Source organism: Salminus brasiliensis, chromosome 21 (assembly GCF_030463535.1).
Source record: "Salminus brasiliensis chromosome 21, fSalBra1.hap2, whole genome shotgun sequence".
NCBI lineage: Eukaryota > Metazoa > Chordata > Actinopteri > Characiformes > Bryconidae > Salminus > Salminus brasiliensis.
The window spans coordinates 30,355,241-30,376,248 of NC_132898.1; the positions used below are offsets into that span (position 1 = coordinate 30,355,241).

At 42.0% G+C, this 21,008-nt stretch overlaps 2 protein-coding genes across 5 annotated transcripts; both read left to right on the forward strand.

Moving 5' to 3' along the window:
• Nucleotides 1–1,854: 1,854 nt before the first annotated feature.
• Nucleotides 1,855–13,026, forward strand: hipk1b (homeodomain interacting protein kinase 1b). Of its 3 annotated transcripts, XM_072665938.1 has the most exons (18): nt 1,855–1,928; nt 2,065–2,175; nt 3,074–3,744; nt 4,343–4,716; nt 4,932–5,055; nt 5,164–5,283; nt 5,794–5,880; nt 6,003–6,187; nt 6,327–6,477; nt 6,792–6,978; nt 7,207–7,325; nt 7,598–7,732; nt 9,017–9,174; nt 9,374–9,508; nt 9,872–10,012; nt 10,175–10,377; nt 10,565–10,683; nt 11,168–13,026. In XM_072665938.1, exons 3-18 carry the CDS (start codon nt 3,076–3,078, stop codon nt 11,582–11,584), a joined length of 3,324 nt encoding a protein of 1,107 aa, XP_072522039.1. In that variant the 5' UTR covers nt 1,855–1,928; nt 2,065–2,175; nt 3,074–3,075; the 3' UTR covers nt 11,585–13,026. The 3 variants fall into 3 exon arrangements, with proteins under 3 accessions (XP_072522039.1, XP_072522040.1, XP_072522041.1); XM_072665939.1 differs by lacking the exon at nt 7,598–7,732 and having other exon boundaries at nt 9,014–9,174; XM_072665940.1 differs by lacking the exon at nt 7,598–7,732.
• Nucleotides 13,027–16,004: 2,978 nt separating this feature from the next.
• b3galt6 (UDP-Gal:betaGal beta 1,3-galactosyltransferase polypeptide 6) lies at nt 16,005–20,862 on the forward strand. 2 transcript variants are annotated; one of them, XM_072666017.1, is made up of 2 exons: nt 16,005–16,308; nt 18,507–20,862. In XM_072666017.1, exon 2 carries the CDS (start codon nt 18,517–18,519, stop codon nt 19,519–19,521), a length of 1,005 nt encoding a protein of 334 aa, XP_072522118.1. In that variant the 5' UTR covers nt 16,005–16,308; nt 18,507–18,516; the 3' UTR covers nt 19,522–20,862. The 2 variants fall into 2 exon arrangements, with proteins under 2 accessions (XP_072522118.1, XP_072522119.1); XM_072666018.1 differs by having other exon boundaries at nt 16,005–16,239.
• The last annotated feature ends 146 nt before the right edge of the window (nt 20,863–21,008 follow it).

A 21,008-nucleotide genomic window follows, 5' to 3' on the forward strand; every position in this document is an offset into this window, starting at 1 on the left:
CATGGTGCACTTTATGGCAATGCTCTTTGCACAATATCACAACAATATTTACAGTTTACTAAACTACCTGTTTATGTCTACATCTTAGACATATGTCTAGTTTAACCATGTGTATAGGATTTACATCTGTGTATATATATTTGTATTTTTTTTTTTTTTTGCTTATATTTCTATATTTTCATTTTTTATATTTTATTTTTTAACTTAAATGTAACTTTACATTCTATTTTTATTTTTTTATTTTATTTTTCTTTTGCACTTTTGCACTTTACTTCATTAAGTTAAGGTGTAGTTAAGTTTAAATGTAGATCTTTATTGTATAGCTTGATGTGGGCAGACTGTCATAAAAGCATTTCACTGCAAGTTATATATATATATATACTGTGTATGACTATGTATGTGACAAATAAAATTTGATTTGATTTGATTTGATTTGATTTAACTTATCAGCAGTTTGCAGGGTTTTTTTATTTATTTATTTATGTCTTGTGTGTTAGTGGAGGATTAGCAAAGTAGGATTTTATTGTATGCCTGTCTGCTGTGCATATGACAATAAAACTCTTGAATCTTGAATCTTAAATAATATTTAGAGACATACACTGTTCGCTCAGTTTAATAAATCGTTCTTTCGGTTATTAAACAATTTATTTTCTCAATGTAACAATTAGTTCTTATAATTTAAAAATATCCCTCAATTTATTCATTTGTCCCCTGTATTTCATAATTTGTTCCCTCCATTTAATCAATTGTTGCCTCTATTTATTTTTTTCTCAGTTCATTCCCTCAGTTTAATAAATCGTTGACTCTATTTAATAAATCGTTCCCTAAGTTTAATAAATCACTCCCTCAATTAAATTAAAAAGTTCACGCCATGTAATAAATCATTCCCTCCATTTAATCAATTGTTGCCTCTATTTTTTTTTCATTTCCTCAGTTTAATAAATCATTCTTTCGGTTATTAAACAATTTATTTTCTCAATTTAACAATTAAAAAATATCCCTCAATTTATTAATTTGTCCCCTGTATTTCATAATTTGTTCCCTCCATTTAATCAACTGTTGCCTCTATTTCATTTTTTTTCTCAGTTCATTCCCTCAGTTTAATAAATCGTTGACTCTATTTAATAAATTGTTCCCTCAGTTTAATAAAACCATTCTCTCAGTTTAACATATTGTTTCCTCAATTTAATAAATCGTTCCCTAAGTTTAATAAATCACTCCCTCAATTAAATTAAAAAGGTTCACGCCATTTAATAAATCGTTCCCTCCATTTAATCAATTGTTGCTTCTATTTTTTTTTCTCAGTTCATTCCCTCAGTTTAATAAATCGTTCTTTCGGTTATTAAACATTTTATTTTCTCAATTTAACAGTTAGTTCTTATAATTAAAAAATATCCCTCAATTTATTCATTTGTCCCCTGTATTTCATAATTTGTTCCCTCCATTTAATCAACTGTTGCCTCTATTTCATTTTTTTTTCAGTTCATTCCCTCAGTTTAATAAATCGTTCCCTCAGTTTAATAAAACCATTCTCTCAGTTTAACATATTGTTTCCTCAATTCAATAAATCGTTCCCTACGTTTAATAAAACGTTCACTCCATTTAATTAACCGTTCTCTTAATTAATAATAAATAATTCCCTTAATTTAGTAAATCGTTCCTTCAGTCTACAGATGACACTTTAGCTAAACTAGGGAACAATTAATTATTTTTTTATTAACGATTATTAAACTGAGGAAAACCCTGTGCATATTTCACAAACAGCTCAAACATTGAATCGAACATGTGAATCGGTTCGGCCGATTGCTCGGAAAGAGCCGGTTAAAAAAAAAGAAGCGATTCACTCACGAGTCGGGACAGGAAGCCTGACTCGAGCAGCTGATAATCGGACTCGGGATGTTCCGGTGAGAGGAGCTCGTCTCTTTTAGGTGATTTTGTTACGAATTCTTTGCTTTTTACAACTACGAAGTCGAAGATTTACATAACAGGATGTCAAATAACCACCGGAGGCTCACGAGTGTGTGTTTTAATGCTGATTCGGTTTGTTTTCGCCCCGTTTTCTAGGCTGCTGCTGTGGGTCGGCTAACTGCGAGCTAACAATGAAGGCCTAAGCCGAAAGCTCCGGGATTTAAACCTCCACGAGCTGGCTCACGAAACGAGGACAAACGCGCTCAGGTATGCTGCGGACACGGATACACCCTGTGTGAATTTGCCTGTTTCGTGTCATAGTGTCTTATTTGTGAGGCCGAGAGTAATTTGAGCGGCTTTCTGGTGCTGCAGAGTGGTGCTATTCGAGCTAGCAGCCATGCTAACCAGCCCGCTGTGTGATGGATGTTGGGGCTCGAGCCATGGCGGAGTCGCGCTGCAGTAGCTGCATGTGTGTGGATTTCAGTAACTAGCTGTGCGTGTTTATCTGAGCTCATGTGAGTTATGAGAGGTTTCTGTAGGGTTACTGGTCGAGGATGAGGATATATATAGCGCAGCTCTTTAGAAAAGGGTGGAGTCATTTTGTAGATACTGTAAACACTAAGCTGAGGGTAAAGTTAGACCACCAGAAAGCCTCCTCAGGGTCCTGGGAAGGGGTCTGGAGGTGTTGTAGGATTTATTATATAGTATTTTATTATATATAAAATGATCTTTAGATTATAGAGCATTGTTTTTATGGTGCATGCAAAATTCAGTGTGTAGAAGACTACATAGAAATATTATTGTAGAACTTACAGTATAAATATAGATAGAATTGAACGATATGAACACATAACAGAAATACTACGTTCTTATAGTACCACAAATAAAGAGAAATAACAGAAGTGCTCTGTAAATGGTCTTTATTTGTGGTACTATAAGAATGTAGTATTTCTGTTATGTGTTCATATCGTTCAATTCTATCTATATTTATACTGTAAGTTCTACGATAATATTTCTATGTGAATAGTCTCATCTATACCTCGAGATCCAAGCCTATGGCGTGTAGCTTATTTGGCCATACAGCTGTTAGTGCTGCTTGCTGCTTCCACCGCTCTGTATATATAAGCAAACATCTGATTGCTCCCTCCCTTCATATTATTCCCAGGCATGGCCTCCCAGCTGCAAGTCTTCTCCCCTCCGTCCGTGTCTTCCAGTGCCTTCTGCCGGGTGAAAAAGATGAAGGTGGAGAGCTGCGCTTGGGACGCCTCTGGTGAGGCCTACGGCTCAGTGGGCCAAGCTTATGGCTTCAACCCTGCCCCAGCGCTCCCGTTCAGCGCCTCCGGCCTGGTCTTCCCACCGGCCTCCCGATGCCAGGTGGTGGTCCGTGCCGCAGACAGTACGGGGGGTGCGCCGCAGGGCTCCAGCCGCCGGCCCACAGAGACGCATGTGTCTCGCAGCCAGAGGTACGGAGTGAAGAGAAAGAACGAGGAGGTGGATCGGTCTGGAGGCGGGAACAGTGGCAGTGGGAGCGTACAGATCCTGGAGGAACTGTCCGCCCCAGCCTACTCAGCTCGAGCTGCCGGGGGCAACACCACCCAGTCCATTCCCCACTCGGCTCCCACCACCAAGAGCAGCAGCTCCAACTGTGAAGGGGACTACCAGCTCGTCCAGCATGAGATCCTCTGCTCTGTCTCCAGCAGTTATGAGGTGCTGGAGTTCCTCGGCCGTGGCACCTTCGGGCAAGTGGCCAAGTGCTGGAAAAGGGGCACCAATGAAATCGTGGCCATCAAAATACTGAAGAATCACCCTTCATATGCACGCCAAGGCCAGATAGAGGTTAGTTATTATTGCCCAGTCGCAGTACGTGTGGTACTCGTGGTTCTCTACATGCCCAACTTGGCTCATCTGCTAATTAACAAGATCCACATGACTTTAAAATTGGTCCAGAAGAGCAGAGGAATCCTAATCGTGTCTATTGATTGGGTACTTATCCAGGATTAGGAGGTGTTCTTTTCTAGAGATTAATTAGAGATGAATAAATTCTAGAAATAATCTGTTGACTATTTTATTAATATTAATCCATTGGCAGCTCACGTTTCATCTCACGTTGTAGCGCTGCCATTCAAAGATGTGTATGCACCAATAATGTTTTATGGTCCAATAAAACAGTATGAGCCTAAAGCCCTTCCTGTAGTGTATCAGAGTCCATCTAGAGCATTACAAAGTACTTTTGTTTTTCAAGTGTGGACATATGTATTGTGTAGTATTTACTATGGATAACTAAATGTTTTGGCTAGAAAACACTTCAATACCCATCAATAGGTGCTTGTTACTTCAACAGTAAGTTCAAAGCTAGATGCATCTTCTGATCTAGGTAGTTAGATAGTTTGGAGAGTATGTTGCCCACAGTTTCATCTGTCCCTCTGCTTTCCAGGTGAGCATTTTGAACCGTCTCAGCGCGGAGAATGCAGATGAGTTCAACTTTGTGCGTTCATACGAGTGTTTCCAGCACAAGGGCCACACATGCCTGGTGTTCGAGATGCTGGAGCAGAACCTCTACGACTTCCTGAAGCACAGCAAGTTCAGCCCGCTCCCTCTACGCCACATCCGCCCCATACTGCAGCAGGTGGCCACGGCCCTGATGAAGCTCAAAAGTCTTGGCCTGATTCATGCTGATCTTAAGCCAGAGAACATCATGCTGGTGGACCCCATCAGGCAGCCCTACCGCGTCAAAGTAATTGACTTTGGCTCGGCCAGCCACGTCTCCAAGGCGGTGTGCTCCACCTACCTGCAGTCTCGCTACTATAGGTGAGGGAAGATCAGCGTTCAAAAGGGTTAAAATTGGCTTGAGATTGGCACATTTCACAGTGCCCTCTGTTGGGGCGTTCTTGCATATACCTGACTTTAGATCAATCAGTTGATTATTCATTAATAATCTAATTACAGTTACCAGATTTCAGACTTTTTGTTCTGTAGACATGTAGTTGATTATTATTTTTTTTGTCCTTAACACTAATCTGTAGAGCTCCTGAGATCATCCTTGGCCTGCCCTTCTGTGAAGCTATTGACATGTGGTCACTGGGCTGTGTGATCGCGGAGCTCTTCCTCGGATGGCCGCTGTATCCTGGGGCGTCTGAGTATGATCAGGTCAGAAGCTGTTCCTTAGATCATCTTATGTTTTCATGGATCTGAATAATTAAGCTATAATATTTTAGAACACAGGATGACCTAAATTGGATTTTTATGTTCTTCCAGATCCGGTACATTTCTCAGACCCAGGGTTTGCCAGCAGAGTATCTGCTTAGTGCCGGCACAAAGACCACCCGCTTCTTCCATAGAGGACCTGACTCCAGTTATCCATTGTGGAGACTAAAGGTAGTAGAGTATTTATTTAATCTTTTTGTTTATTAGGTTTTTTTCCTTTTGGAAAAAATGTGTTGTTGCCTTTCACTGCTTGCCTTCTAATCAGGAGGAATATGACATCATGCACTGCAGCTCCATTAGGGAAGCAGTAATCTTTATTTTTTATGGATGGGTCAAATTTATTTACACCTAATTTGGCAGATGGCTAATATATATTGTTTTATTGCACTAATTTTCTTGGCTTACTTTCAGTTAGCCAGAGTTTCAATACTAAACCTCAGTTGCTGATCTTTCTGTTGTTTATGACAGTGTTCAGCACCAAGACACACTACACTGTCTATTATTCATAATATTTCATTCATAATATAAGTTGTCATTTTGAACGTTTTTTAAAACAGATTCAAGAGGCTATTGCGTTTGGTTTTGTAGTTATGGGCGAATAAGACAAATAAAAACCTGAAGGACTTTGTATAGTCTAATTGCCTCTATGTATGTATGTGTAATTTCTTTGTTTTTCAACAGACTCCGTCAGAGCATGAGGCAGAGATGGGCATCAAGTCCAAAGAAGCACGAAAGTACATCTTCAATTGCCTGGATGACATGATGCAGGTATTTGGAGAGAACACAGCCCGCAGGCTGCTTGATCAGCATATACTGATTAAGAGATCTGTGCTGTAATCTACAGTCACTTCCTCTTCATGACTTTTTTTACTGAATGGACCCTTTTCCAGGTCAACCTGTCCTCTCACTTGGAGGGCACTGACATGCTGGCAGAGAAGGCAGACCGGCGGGAGTTCATTGACCTGCTGAAGAGGATGCTCCGGCTAGACGCTGACAAAAGAATCACCCCTACAAAAACGCTGGCCCACCCCTTTGTCACCATGACGCATTTGTTGGACTTCCCTCACAGCTCCCAGTAAGTACATGGTTTGCTGAAGTATGGATGACCTCTAGTCTTTTAGTCCAAGATTTGATTAAATCTGGAAAACTAGGCAAGACATAAAAAGTCCTTCTACAGGTGTTGTGTGGTTTAAATACTTTTTTATTTCTTCCAGTGTGAAGTCATGCTTCCAGAACATGGAGCTTTGCAAGCGGAGGAATAGTAGCTATGATAATGGGAAGGCTCTTTTTGCTGCTAATACTGTTCCCGGCACAGCAGGCAACCTGACGGTGACTTTCAGCAGTCAGCTTAACCAGAACAACCAGGTGCGGATCCTGTTTTCCTTGAAGATCAGATAGATCCTTCTGTGTGCACCAACTAGAATGTGCTGAAGTAGAACTTGCACAGAAATGGTTGGCCTGCTCTGAGAATTGTTATAAACACTGCTATTTGGCTTATGTTTAATAATCCCTGACGTTAGAGATGATGTGTGATCCACACAATGGGATGAATTTATGACGTATTATGATTTGTGATGAATAGGAACTTCCCAAATTTACCTTAATGATATTTATTTTTCCCAGTAAGGAATAAAGGTCTTCAAGATGGTCTCCTCATTAAAATTGTTATGTGTTCTCAGGTTCCCTCAGCCGGTGGAGCAGTGCCTCTCCTCAACTACCAGCCAGCCCTTTATCAGCAGGCCACGATAAACATCCCAGGCCTGGCCCAGCCCACCATCCCCCTGCAGAGTCGACCCCCTCAGCTGTGTGCCCAAACTGAGCCCTTCCAGCAGACCCTCATTGTCTGCCCCCCCACAACCATACAGGGTAAGATAAGCTGAGGATCACTTGGTTATCTTTTAACGTCTTGCTGGTGCTATTTTTGATTGATGACTACTACGGTGGTATTTCCAGAGGTTCCAAATGTAACCTAGAATGTCATTCATGCTCAAATATATAGAATTTGTTGAATACATTTGACGTTCTTTTTGAGATGATTTCTAGGACGTTAAATTGGTCCAAAGTGCTCATTTCCGCTTGTCTGTCTTCTTAAAGGGCTTCCGTCCTCCAGCAAGACCTCAAGCTACCCGGTCAGAATGGAGAATGGCGTTCCCGTAGTCCAGCAGAGCCAGAATACGCAGCCTCTCCAGATTCAACCAGGAATGCTGACACAGGTAAGGCTGTCACTATCCTTCAGCAAAACAGCAGATCACTGACCCAGATCAGAACCATGATGATTTGACGGTAAACGGAGGTGGCAGGGAGAGCGGAGGAGACCATGCAGTTCATAATAACGTCCATGTGAGACCATGCATGTTCCGACAATGGCCCGTGCTGGTCAGTGGCACGTGAAAGCACTGCCTTATACTCTTCACCCTGAGAGGGAAGTTTCTCTAACATGGCCATGCCTTTTGCCCTCCCCTCTCCCATGGCAAAACCTCCGTAGGGCTCCTGTACACCGCTGATGGTGGCCACATTGCATCCCCACGTGCCGGGCGTGCCATCTCAGTACCCGCTGCCCCTGGCACTGGGCTGTGGGGCAGGAAGGCCTTCCCTGCTGGAACAGACAGCCACCGTGCTGGTAAAGAGCCACTCACCTGGGACTCTACCACTAACACCATCATCTTTCATGCCCCCTGCTTCTTGCTCTCACTTTCGTGATCTCGGCTTCCTTGTTTTCTTCATTCCACAGATCTTTCTAGCTTTCTTTCTCTTTTCCTGAAGTGTTGAGTGTTTTTTGCTTATTTCGCTCTATATCTTCTGCCTCACTGTTTATCTTCGTTTTATTCTCTCTTCTTCTCTATCTTTTTTGGTTCCTCTTTGTTTGTTTGTTTGTTTGTTTTTAAATATATAACCTGTTTACAGCCTCTTCCTCTTGTCCTCGATCTAGCATTCTTTTTCTGTTTTGTTTACACCATTTCCTCTTTCCCTTTATTTTCAGCTTGTCTGTCTCTCTATGTATGTCTTTCTTTCTTTCCCTCCTACCCCCACTCCATTTTCTCTCTCTGTGCAGGTCTGCTCCAGGCATGGGGCGCATGTGCTGACTCGCCTGTTTGACTGCTTGCAGCTTCTTGTTGTTTCATGCCCCCTTCCCCCATCCCCCTACTCTTCTTCTCTCAGGGGAGGAAGCTCACCTCGTTTCCAGCTCAAGGACACTCGCGCACTCCCTCCTCCTCTTTCTCTTCATAGCTCTGTCTATCCACAGGTCTCCTGGCCTTGTGGCTGCCATCATAGCCATGACTCTCCTTTTTTTTTTTTTTTGTTTACTTTTTTCCTCCACCAGATTGCTCTTATTCATTTTCTACTGCTAACAGCTAATGCTCCTCTCAACAGGTTGCTGGACTTTGACCACCTGCTTTCCCCTTCATCCATTTTCTTTTGTTATGAAATGCTTGTGGAAGGTTTTTGCACGGCGCGCTGGTCTTGGCTTGAAAATATAAACATGTGCTTATGTCTGTGCTTATGCAAAGCTGTTTTTATTTATTTACTTTTTTTAAAAGCTTCGGAACTGAATGGATTGCTGGATTTTACTGCTTTTAGTGCTTTTACTGATTTGTAGTCATGCTCAGGCTGCCTGTGTTCCATCAGCATGCTGGTTAAGGGACTGTACAATCATGTCATGATGCAGATCATTCATGTTGTGTAATTAATTGTGAATACATGAACAGAAATCTTTCTGAAGTACATCTACATATGAGTCCAATCTCTTTCAGTCTTTTGATATCTCTTTCAGAAATATCATCACTCAAATGAGGCTCTGCATTGGTTATTTTGAGGCAGTGCATTTTGTAATATTGACCTACTAAAATCTATTTGACTAAACTAATTATCTTGAGCGTGTGTCTTGTGTGTGTCCTCTTAGCAGGCCTGGCAGACGGGCACACAGCAGATCCTCCTCCCCCCTGCCTGGCAGCAGGTGCCAGGAATGACCCTTCATGGCACGGGCGCAGCACAAACCATCACAGAATCGCCCCTGGAGACCATCCTCTCAGACAGCTCCACGCAGCAGACACCCACCTGGAGGTAGGCATAGCAGGGACTTGGAATATATTTCTATAGCATACTCTGCACATGGACTTCTTTTGAGTCATTCTGGTTTATAGCTAGCATTTAAATGAAGCCACTAAGCTCACCACAACCTTCACTTTCATGGACTACTTCAGGTCCTTATTTGATACCCAAGGTAACATCCTCTGATAACATGTCTAATTGTCTCTCCCAGGGCATCTCACAATACAGTTCTCCAGCAGAACCCTCATGTCTTGGACTCAACTCAGTCCCTCAACCGTGGAGTGTCCACCGCTACTCGGTCATCACAGAGCAAGAGGAGCAGGGCTCGCTGCCTGGACAGCAGCAGGTATTTCAGTGGCATTTCAGCCAGTTTACAGCTGTCTTGTGAGCTGGAGTTATTGATTAATGCATTTTAAACTTTTGAGCCCTATAATATTATTATTATTATTATTATTATTAACTTGAATGCAGAAACTACTATGAGTTACAGTTAAACATCCTTTGTGGAGTCCCACAGGGTTCTATTTTAGAGTTTATGGAACCGATGTTAGTTATGGAAGTGAAGATCGAAGTGTAGGTATATGTACAGGGTTTAAAGCAGGGTGGTCTGATAAACCCGTTTATTAATTGGATGGATGAAATCACATTTCAAATTTCTGGCTTAAAGGATGCATAATTATTATTATTTTTTCTTTCTCTTTCTCTGCAGTGGTCTGGTCAACACACCTTACAACAGCGCTGCCCTGTCCCAGCCAATCATCATCTCTGACACACCCAGCCCTGCTGTCAGCGTCATCACCATCCACAGTGATTCTGATGACGAGGACGAGAGGAAGTTCCACCCTGCCAGGTTAGGGCACTTTGTCATTTTCTGCACATGGCTCTTGTTTTCCTTTTAGCTCCTGTTGCCTGAATAGGTTGTTTTTTGTTTTTTTTTTGCTTTTTTTTTACATTTGAAAACAGCTGGCTTGTTTCTCACTTTCTATGTTGTATTACATTTTGATTTGAATAGCTGTGGGCCTAGTCAGAGAGCCAACGTTATTAGCTGTGTGACAGTCCATGACTCAGACTCCTCCACTGCTAGCCCACTGACCCCCCTGCCCCGAAATGGCCTGGCAGCTCAGTCCTCACGTCTGGCAAAATCTTTGGCAGTTGTTGCTCCCTCTGTGAAAGCCCAGCTGGGGGAAAGCTCAGCACTGGCCAAAGTAGCTACAGGTGAGTATCATTTGCATTTGCATTCCCAGTGACTGCAATGAAGGGCAGTGATTAGAAAGAAATCAAAACAAAGACATAAGTAATGTAGCAATGGTTCTTGCTGAATTTTAGGCATGCTAGTAGTCTCCACTACATCTTGTATTTGAGATGTATACATTTAAAGTTCTGATGCACTTTTTATTCATAGGAGTCCTGCAGAGTTCCTACATTAAGCCTAAGAAGGCGGCAACACGGCAGCCATGCAGCTCGGGGGAGAGCGTCAGTCACCAGGAGCCCAGCAGGTCCCAACCACTCAACCTCAGTCAGGTGAGTAGAGGAATTTGTGTATAATGGAGAACCAACTTGCAAGGCTTGTATGACTTACTGTGTACACTTGTTTATTTCTCTTGATCTGTATAGTGTTGCATCTGTATTGCAAGATCAGCTCTTATGAATGCATGTTTTGAAAAGGCATAGTTTTTAGATACACAGTACCTTTTCATTTTCACTGCCTGTTACCACTTTGCTGTAGCGCTGTTTTAATAATTGACCCTTCGAAGCAATAGTCTTTTAATTGGTTTTGAATGGCAATCAAATAGCCCCTTCCTGTCAATAAAGGCAGTATTAGGGCAAGTTTAGCGGCAAAAATCTTCTGCCGGTCAGAAATTGATTAGCACTGAAACTCTTAATCCAAAAAACATGGCTGACGTCCTAACGAGAATTCAATTTGTGGGTTATGGCATTATTTCTAAGGTAGTACCTAGGTCAGGGTTTTTACACTGTTGTAACTATAACAAATCTTGCCTTACAGACCACGGTCTCATCATCTCAAGAGCACACTAGCGGCTCTTCGCTGCGCCGGCAGCAGACCTACCCGCCTTCCTCCTCCCAGTACCGCCTCCAAGAGGCCCTGCCATTCACCAGCGCCCCCAGCCTGTACACGTACCCGGCGTCTGCCGCGCTGGCCTCCGCCTCCCACACCATGGAGCAGCTGCTTGTCCAGGGCTCCTCCCCTTCCATCCACGTCCCGCCCACCAGTCACTATGCAGCCAGTCTTATCCCGAAAGACTCGGTGGGCGGCGTGGTACACGGATTGCCCGCCCACTACCAGCAGCATTTCCCCACCCACCCTTATGTTGGCGCAAACACCAGCAGCACTAGAGGAAGTGCGGCCTATGGTGGCTATCAGCTCAGTCCTAGGAGAGTTACTCAATACCCATACATATGAGGCACATAGTAGAGAGAGCTGACTGAGGCGTAGTAACCAAGATAGGACCACATCCTCATAGACTTGCCATTGAAACTGCTGCGACATTAACAGCTATTACCTATTTAATTGAACTATTTTAGAGTTTGTTTTTTTTTTTGTTTTTTTTAAGGTTGACATTTAGAAATATTATATTTTACTGGTCTTTATTTGTATCCTTCCTCTGGAAAAAAAAAGTCCTGTTATCTGTTAGGGTCAAGTTTGTTTTCCTAGCACAAGAAATGTGGTGTGGTGACATGTGGTGTTGAAAAAGACGTTCTTTAGCAATAGCGAAACACTATTGAAAAGCTGACACAAAGGGACGGCTAGATCCTGGTACAGCACGACCCCTTCCCCGTAGTTCTCTTTCTGTACTACTAAAAGCTCCACACTAACCCTGTAATCCATATTCGACCTCTTTTAGTCGTTTTAATGTTTTGTGTCTTTTATGTTTTAGGTCCTACACTCCCCTCTTTTATTTTCTCTTTTGTTTAATCATTTTAAATTATGTTCCACTGTGTTGGTTTTTAATTTACTGGACGATGTGTATTGAAGTGGCTGAAAAGGGAAGAAAAAAAAACAAACAAAAAAAAAGAGTATCAGGAGTATGTACGGAGTCCACGTGGCTCCACTATTTAAGCGGAGACTTAAGTGTTAGTTAAACGAAAGGCAAGGTAGGACCGTAGGAAGTATGTTGTGCTGACGTAAAATGATAGAACTCAAACGATTTATTGGTTTTGTCTAGAGTTGTTTTATCTTGTTAATTCATGAAATCCTCTGGAGGAAAAAAAAGAGCGTATAAACTGTGATCATGTCAAAGCCAATGAATCAATGAGTATGTACTGACTAAACTTTCCCTTGCCTTTGTTTCTTCTCAATTAAGGATTCATCAAGGCTTCTGGAACCCCCGCGATTGCACCCCGTCTATCTGTTTGCTGAATTGATGTGCTGTTAAGGTTCTTTTGATGCTGTTAGGAGTAGAACTTGTTTGCAAAATGAACTAACACCAAAAAAAACAACCTGTTAAAATCCAGGGTTATGTGTTGGTGAGCTTTTGAGCATTTCGTTTTTTTGCAAATGTCACAGACCTGCGTCCTTCAGTGAGTAAAGATGAAGCTTCATTAAAACAAGGGCAGGTAAGAAAGGCATTACTGGTGACCAAGCACTGATGCGTCCTGTTTGCAGACCCTTCGCTCAAAAGCACACTGGCTCAACTACATGGTCTTACTTACTTGTTCTGCTCTCAATAAGATGATGTGCCTTGACATTCCTCCTCTCTCTCTCTCCATGTTTTGAAGTCAAGAGTACATTTTCTCATCGATCGCAAAAGTACTGTATGCATTTTGTAACGCCAAAATTATGGAAAACAAAAGTAGATCAGAACACCTCCGTTGTAATACCATCCAATAAACGACACAATTCCACTTTGTCCTCTCTTTTTTTTCTTTTCCTCAGAAAGCAGTGTTTTTATCGCAGTAGTGAACAGTATACAGACTATATATATAATCAAGGCTATACGATGAAAAACATGTATCTCCAAAATGATGACTTTACAGAAGACAAAAATGTTAAACTTTGAATGTCAATGTAAACAGAAGATACCTTAATTACCATTAGTATTTGAACAGGTGGAATTTGGCCCCTGCATTTAACCCAGCCGTCCAGCGAGCAAACAATGACAGGGAGTCACACCACTGCGGCCCCAGGGAGCCTAGAGGGTTAAGAGCGGCACTCAAGGACCCAACAATTGCAGCTTGCCAAGCCTGAGTATTAAACGGTCAACCCTGTCATCAATAGCCATGTGCTCTAGCCGCTGAGCCACCTATTACAAGCAATTTAGAGTCCTGAATTATTTACAAAGTGGAAAGAGTATCAACTGGGTATAATCTATAGAGAATATATATATATATATATATATATATATATATATGATTGGACAGCAGCAATATACACATTGACATACCATATACATCGTCTACCGCACTGATCCAAGCTATTATTATATTAAATGGATACAAATGTTACCTGCAACATTGTTTACAATAGTTCTAAGAAAATGTTGGCCTTTATTTACATTTATGTTTAGGAATTAAGGGTGTGGTCAACCTATAAATGTAAAAAAAAATATATATATATATAATAATAGGACACCCTATGGATACCATTGTCTTTTTGAATATTCCAATATATGGACATTTGAACAATAGTAGGATATTCCCATGATGTCATTTAAACACATACAACTGAAAATTACTTGAAAAAACACTTATGAACTGTGAATTATAGAAATGTAACAAATGTAAAGGAAAGATACCCCCCCACACACACACATACACACACACACACAGTAATTACTTTAAAAAGTGGAATCAGAAGCAGCTACAGAAGATCAGAACATGGTTGGAGAGGATTATTCTGGAGGAGTCTTAGTGTCTTATTTAAATCTCAGACGTTTAGTCTGGTCTGATCTTGATGGTTGAAGTGGAGGGTGAAGAAGATCACCATCATAGCCAGATCCAGAGAGCTCTCTGAGGCCTTCAGAAAGAAGGTTGGAGATGCAGAGGAGTCTGTAGATGGAAGGGGTTTAAAGAGATCTCAGAACTGTTAGAAATCAGCCACTGTTCCACTAAATCATTTACAAGTAAATCAACTGACCAGCATGACCAGGTCAGGACGTCCTAGCAGGTTCAGTCCAACAGCAGAACCACAAGCTGAGTAAAGAAGCCTCCAACAATCCTAGAATGTCATCATGGGATCTACAGGTGGCTCTTACAACAGCTAATGTCAAAGTACAGCCTCTACCATCAGAAAGAGACCAAACAGGTCACATGGGAGGGGTGCAAGTAGGAAAAGGTTTTCGTGGTGTGTCCTAACTTTTTCACTGTAGACTAGCTGTGGTGTCGAGAAGGTGAGACTTAGAGACGTGTTTAAAGGGAAAAAGAGGACTTATGATCACCATACTGTTACACATGCTTATATAAGCCTATTTCTGCCACTTGAAGTTAGAAAAGGTTAATTAGTAAGTCATAATTATTATAATTATAATCATTTAATTATGACATAATATTTAATGTATGACTCAGTGTCTCATAATTATGAAATTTGTCTAAATTTGCTTAATATCTCATAATTAGGACTTCGTATCTCATTGTTATGATTATTATTATAGTAAAAGTTAGTTCCGGCCATGCTGGCGTACAGCGTATATCACTCCGCTGAGCGCCGCAACGGATAACAAGAATGACCCTAAATTAAATGAAAAATAATTAAGACAAAAACACACAATAACAAACAAACAGTCCAGAAACTAATGAGAGTGGAAAAAGAAGTTTAATTAAGAAGCTTGAGAAGAAACTGCAAACTGTGCAGTGAATGGAGCTCCTCGTTAGGGAACTATACTTTGGCGGAAGGAAATGCTAACATTAAAACATATTAAATGCTACGTTCACTGATTTATCTATTTACTGTTATTTATTTACCACACTGTATAAAAGCCGTATAACACTCAATGTCTTGTGTCATCGTGTAATAACAGCACTGCTGTGGTGAAATACGGTCGGTGTCAGCCTCATCACAGCCACCCTGTTATTGCAGGATCCCCCCTTCCCCCTGTTGTTGCTGTACTCTCTCATTATCCTGACTCACAGTATCTCACAGTTATGACTTACTATCTCATTATGACTTAGTAACTCATAATTATGACTTATGATATCATAATTAATGATATCTAATATCCCATAACTAATATCCCTTAATTGACTCTGTAACTCTAATAATTATGACTTGTTTTTTTACCACTAGCTTTTTTATCTCATTATTATGACTTACAATCATATTATGACTTAGTATCTCATCAGTACGATTTACTATCTCATAGTTTTGACGTACTGTGTGACTGTCAGGCTTTCTTATACACTGCCAGCATCACACACCACTGCATCTATAGCTACTCTACACCGTTTATGAGATCTTTGGACATTTGGTGGTTCTTCCATTTAAAACACTTAAGATGCTTTGAGAAACCTTTTGAGAAACCTTTAAGAAAGTTTTTTATCAGATAGATGTTCATGAACTTGAAGTTCCTTAAGGATCTTAAGGATCTTAAGGATCCTTTTAACAGTGTACATCAGTGGTCGCCAATCCTATCCGCAAAGGATCGGTGTTTCTTCAGGGTTTCCTTCCAGCCTCATGCAGAAACACTCCTTATATAACTGCTGAGCTGTTTGGAGACTGAAACGCACTGATTAAACAAGCAGAAGATGGGCGAGCCCTCAGTTTGGTGACCCTGCTCCACATGCTGGACGACTGCGAGGCCCTACTCCCAACAGCAGCGTGTTGACCTTTGCGATGTTCGTGTTCGCCGCTGGGAGGCGCTGTGTGTTCAGCGCTGTTCCAGCTCACTGCCTGCGTCACCACCAACCCACAGCTGCCGTCAGAGCGGTCTTTTAGAGAGTCTTTTAGAAGAAGCGTGAAGAAATTCGCTAAGAGATATATTTTAACGTTATTTCTGGGCTTTTCTTTTGTGTTTCTGTCGTTTCCGGTCGGTGTGTTTGATGCGCGCTACCCGGTTTGCTGTGCGTGGTAACGGCATCGTTCCCGTTTAGCTCCACCGAGCTAACCAGAAGCTAACAATGCAGGCAAGCGACTTATAAACCTTATAAACCTTATAAACGCCTTCAGAGATCACTGCAGCGACTGGATACCAGGTAAACCAGTTACTGTACACTGCTTTTCCCAGTCCAGCCCTTTACTGGCACCGTCCACCGTCCAGTGCTCTCACTGGGACAGTACAGTCAGGGTAGACGCAGGCTGTCTATAGGGGCAGTGAATGGGGAACTTAGGGTATAAAAGGGTGTAAGAGGATATAAGAGGGTATAAGAGGGTGTAAGAGGGTGTAAGAGGGTATAAGAGTGAATAAGAGGGTGTAAGAGGGAATAAGATTGTATAAGAGTGAATAAGAGGGTATAAGAGGGTGTAAGAGGATATAAGAGGGTATAAGAGGGAATTAGAGGGTATACGAAGGAATAAGAGGGTATAAGAGGGAATAAGAGGGTGTAAGAGGGAGTAAGAGGGAATAAGAGGGTGTAAGAGGGAATAAGAGGGAGTAAGAGGGAATAAGAGGGTGTAAGAGGGAATAAGAGGGTGTAAGAGGGAATAAGAGGGTGTAAGAGGGAATAAGAGGGTATAAGAGGGAATAAGAGGGTGTAAGAGGGAATAAGAGGGTGTAAGAGGGAATAAGAGGGTATAAGAGGGTATAAGAGGGAGTAAGAGGGAATAAGATTGTATAAGAGGGAATAAGATTGTATAAGAGTGAATAAGAGGGTGTAAGGATATAAGAGGGTATAAGAGGGAATTAGAGGGTATACGAAGGAATAAGAGGGTATAAGAGGGTATACGAAGGAATAAGAGGGTATAAGAGGGTATAAGAGGGAATAAGAGGGAATAAGAGGGTGTAAGAGGGAATAAGAGGGTGTAAGAGGGTGTAAGAGGGAATAAGAGGGTATAAGAGGGAATAAGAGGGAATAAGAGGGAGTAAGAGGGTGTAAGAGGGAATAAGAGGGTATAAGATTGTATGAGAGGGTATAAGAAGGAATAAGAGGGTATAAGAGGGAATAAGAGGGAATAAGAGGGTATAAGAGGGAATAAGAGGGTATAAGAGGATCAGATGGTGGCTTATATATTGCAGAGTAGTCTTATTGATTTGGGGATTTCTTCCAGGCAGATATAGATAAATAATAAATAATATAAAGAGTTAAGTTAAGGGTTGAAAATGTCCAAAAAAGATATTTACGGCATTAATTTTCACTATTCTTCACTTTCTCAGATTCATTTGGCCTAAATCTTGCTTAAATAGGATCTTGCCTAGACTTAGTCTAAGCTCAGGAAGTGTAAATATGAAGGAAAAGGGCTTCCAGTGCTGATAGTCCTGTCCTGAGAGATTTCACATGTTTTATAGTTGGTATATCTGTCCGGATATTGGTCCTACAGTGCAAAATAAGCACAATATTGATTATTGACCTGGATCTGTGTATTATCTGTACCGTTATTTTGAGATGTTCAGTGCTGGTCCATTTCCAGCTTGTAATTTTCCTGCTCGAGATTATTTTATACAACTCATTTTTACGGGTTCTGGAAAGTAATGGAAAGTAATGGGAAATAAACATGCTAAATTCAGTATTGAATAGTCCTTAAATAGTAAAAGTAAATATAAAAGCAAATGGTAGTATAATAATAAAAAAAAAAAATCAGCTACTAGCGTGAACAAAATATTCCCAAAAATAAATGATGGGAAAATTTGTGGTCCTGGAATTTAGTTTTTGGTACTTGAAAATTCATGAAACGTCCTTGAAGTTGAATTTGGTTAAAGTGTATGAACTCTGTTTTTAAAAAAGGGGGTCCAGTCCAACAAAAGGGGGTCCAAAGTAACATGGCATGCTTCTGGACTCTGAACTGCCCTCTAGTGGACGTATTGCTTAATATCCATGCCGACGTAAAGCAGGCATAGAAGTATGTGGGCAGTGGCGGTACGTTATCTGTTATCTGAAATGGACATGTTCGTTTTTGAATGTAAAGGGAGTAAAAAATAAAAAATTCATCACTGATGCTTTCAGTGATGAATTCAGACTGTAGGGGGAGCCCAGGAGCAAGAAATCCCAATTCTTGCATAATGCTGCTTTAATCATTTAGGGGATGGAAACCAGAGATATAATAAAAACTGCAGAGGTCTGTTTTCTATTCAAGTATCACTGTGAACAGTTCTGGCTTAGCAAGAATCTCTAGAATATAGCCTAGAGTCTAAAGGTCTAAACTGTGATACCCCTGAGTGGTCACCACGTCTGCTGTAAGTTCATCCACAGCCATGTTGTGTGATCTAACACATGTACTTTCTTCTGCCTTCTTCTAGCTGGACCATCATGAATTTCGTCCGCCTTGTGTGCCGCCACAAGACGGCCCTGGCTCTTGGCGTCCTCTGCTTCTTCGCCATGGTCCTACTCTTTCTTGCCAAGTGCACCTCAGAGACGCTAAAGCCGGCCGACTCCCCGGGCATGGCGCCACAAGCGGAGCCGCGACGAGAGCACCCGCCAGCTCCTTCAAATGCCAAACAGCTCTCCGCGTTCCTGGTGGTGCTCATCACCACAGGGCCCAAGTACACTGAGCGGCGCAGCATCATCCGCAACACGTGGTTGGCCAAGTTGGACCTGGATATTCTCGCCCTGTTCGTCATCGGCACCGAAGGCCTGCCAGCGGAGGATATCCAGAATCTAAACACGGAACAACTGCGGCACCACGACCTCCTGTTGCTCCCGGACCTCCGCGATTCCTACGAGAACCTGACACGCAAACTCATCCACATGTACTCCTGGCTGGACCAGAAGGTGGATTTCAAGTTCGTGCTGAAGGCGGACGACGACACCTTCGCCCGCCTGGACCTTCTTAAGGAGGAGCTGAAGGCCAAGGAACCCAGCCGCCTCTACTGGGGCTTCTTCTCAGGCCGCGGGCGCGTCAAAGCGGCCGGCAAGTGGAAGGAAAGCACGTGGGAGTTGTGTGATTATTACTTACCGTATGCCTTGGGTGGAGGCTACGTGCTGTCCGCCGACCTGGTACACTATGTTCGCCTCAATGCCGCTTTCTTGAAGACGTGGCAGAGCGAGGACGTCTCTCTGGGTGCCTGGCTGGCCCCCGTTGACGTGAAGCGCCTGCACGACCCCCGATTTGATACAGAGTACAAGTCGAGGGGCTGCAGCAATAAATATCTGGTCACGCACAAGCAGAGCTTGGAGGACATGCTGGAGAAGCACCAGACCCTTGAGAGGGAAGGCCACCTGTGCAAGGAAGAGGTGAAGCTCCGCCTCTCGTACATTTACGACTGGAGCGTGCCGCCTTCGCAGTGCTGCCAACGCAAAGACGGCATCCCTTGACCTCCCTCGGCGATTACGCCACACCTTTGTGTCGCTATTTATTTATTTATTTATTTATCAATCTATCAACGTCGTCTGTGCTTGACCCGACCAGCAGCTTCTATGGACTATCTTTTTTGGGAAACGTTTTATAAGTTTACATTTCAAGTGGGAGATTTAGAAATGTCTTTTTTTGTTTTTTAATCCAGTTTTGATGACTGGGCTTGTTGCGTACTCTGGATGTGCAAAGCTCTTTGTCTTTGCCTGTGTTTGACTGATTGTACAAGGCTGTGTTATTGTGAAAAGCCTTTGAGAGAAGTGATTTGGCTGCTGTATACCCTCTTCCCTCTGCCTTGTTCCTCACATGTCCAGCCAGTCTCTTTTGCACACGGACAAATTATCCTTTGCTGATTTTCTAGGGCTGACCCGAATAGCATTTTCCAGCAATCATTACCACCCTAAAACCTTAAAAACAGTATTCACATTTCAGAATGACCCATAATACAAAGTATGTTCATTACTGCAGTTCAATAATAATAATAGGCGATACCAGTGATGGTGCGAATGAACTGAAACCAGCCATGGTGTAAGGCATGATAAAGGATCACTGTACGTACAAATGTGAGGCCTCTTATGTAAAGTTTTTGTGCTGAACATTTTTCTAATTGGATAATTGGAACCAGTGATTTCTTATTTTATTGGAGTCTTTTTTTAACAAGCCATGCTGTCGAGTCCTGAGCCATGCTGCTTTGCCATCAGCGGCCGGAGTCTGAGAGAGCACAGTTGGCTGCGCTGTCTTTGGGTGGGTAGATGGCACTCCCTCATCTTCCCTCATCACTCTTAAAGTAATGTTGGCAGGCACAGGCTGGAAAGAGGCGGTGGCTGGCTTTGCATGTATTGGAGGAGTCCTAACCCTCTTAGTGTCAGGAGCATTGCTAGTGCCGAAGGGCGCTACGAACAGGTGGGTTAATTAGAAAAATTAGGCAAAACTAAATTCTAAAAAATATATATATACACATTTTTTCATTGGCTTTGCTTTGAATTTAGGCATTTGTGACTTAACAAAAGCCTAAGCCTCCAAGTACTACATAGAAAAGCAAATACCAGATACAAATACTCAAGTATTCGAATTATTCGGGCCAGCCCTGCTGATTGTATTTAGGTATTTAAAAAATGAGCTCCACAAAAATAAGTGGGAATTGAGTTGAATTGGTTAATTGATTTTTTTTTTTTTTATGCTGAAAGTATTAGCCCTGTAAATGCTTCATGCCAGTGTGCCCGGTTAATAACACCTCCAGATGTTACTACTGAACAGTAGCTTATACCTCTTGTTCTTTTATTAAATGTTCTGTTTTTACATGATGCAGCTGATCATGTCTGGTTTCTTAAGTAGTAACAGTTCCCCTCTTCAGTATCTTCAAAAATATGTTGACTCGTTTGCGTTGCGGTCATGATAGTTAGGAAATAGTAGGTGTAAGGTCGTAATATAGGTAGGATTAAGGGGTGAA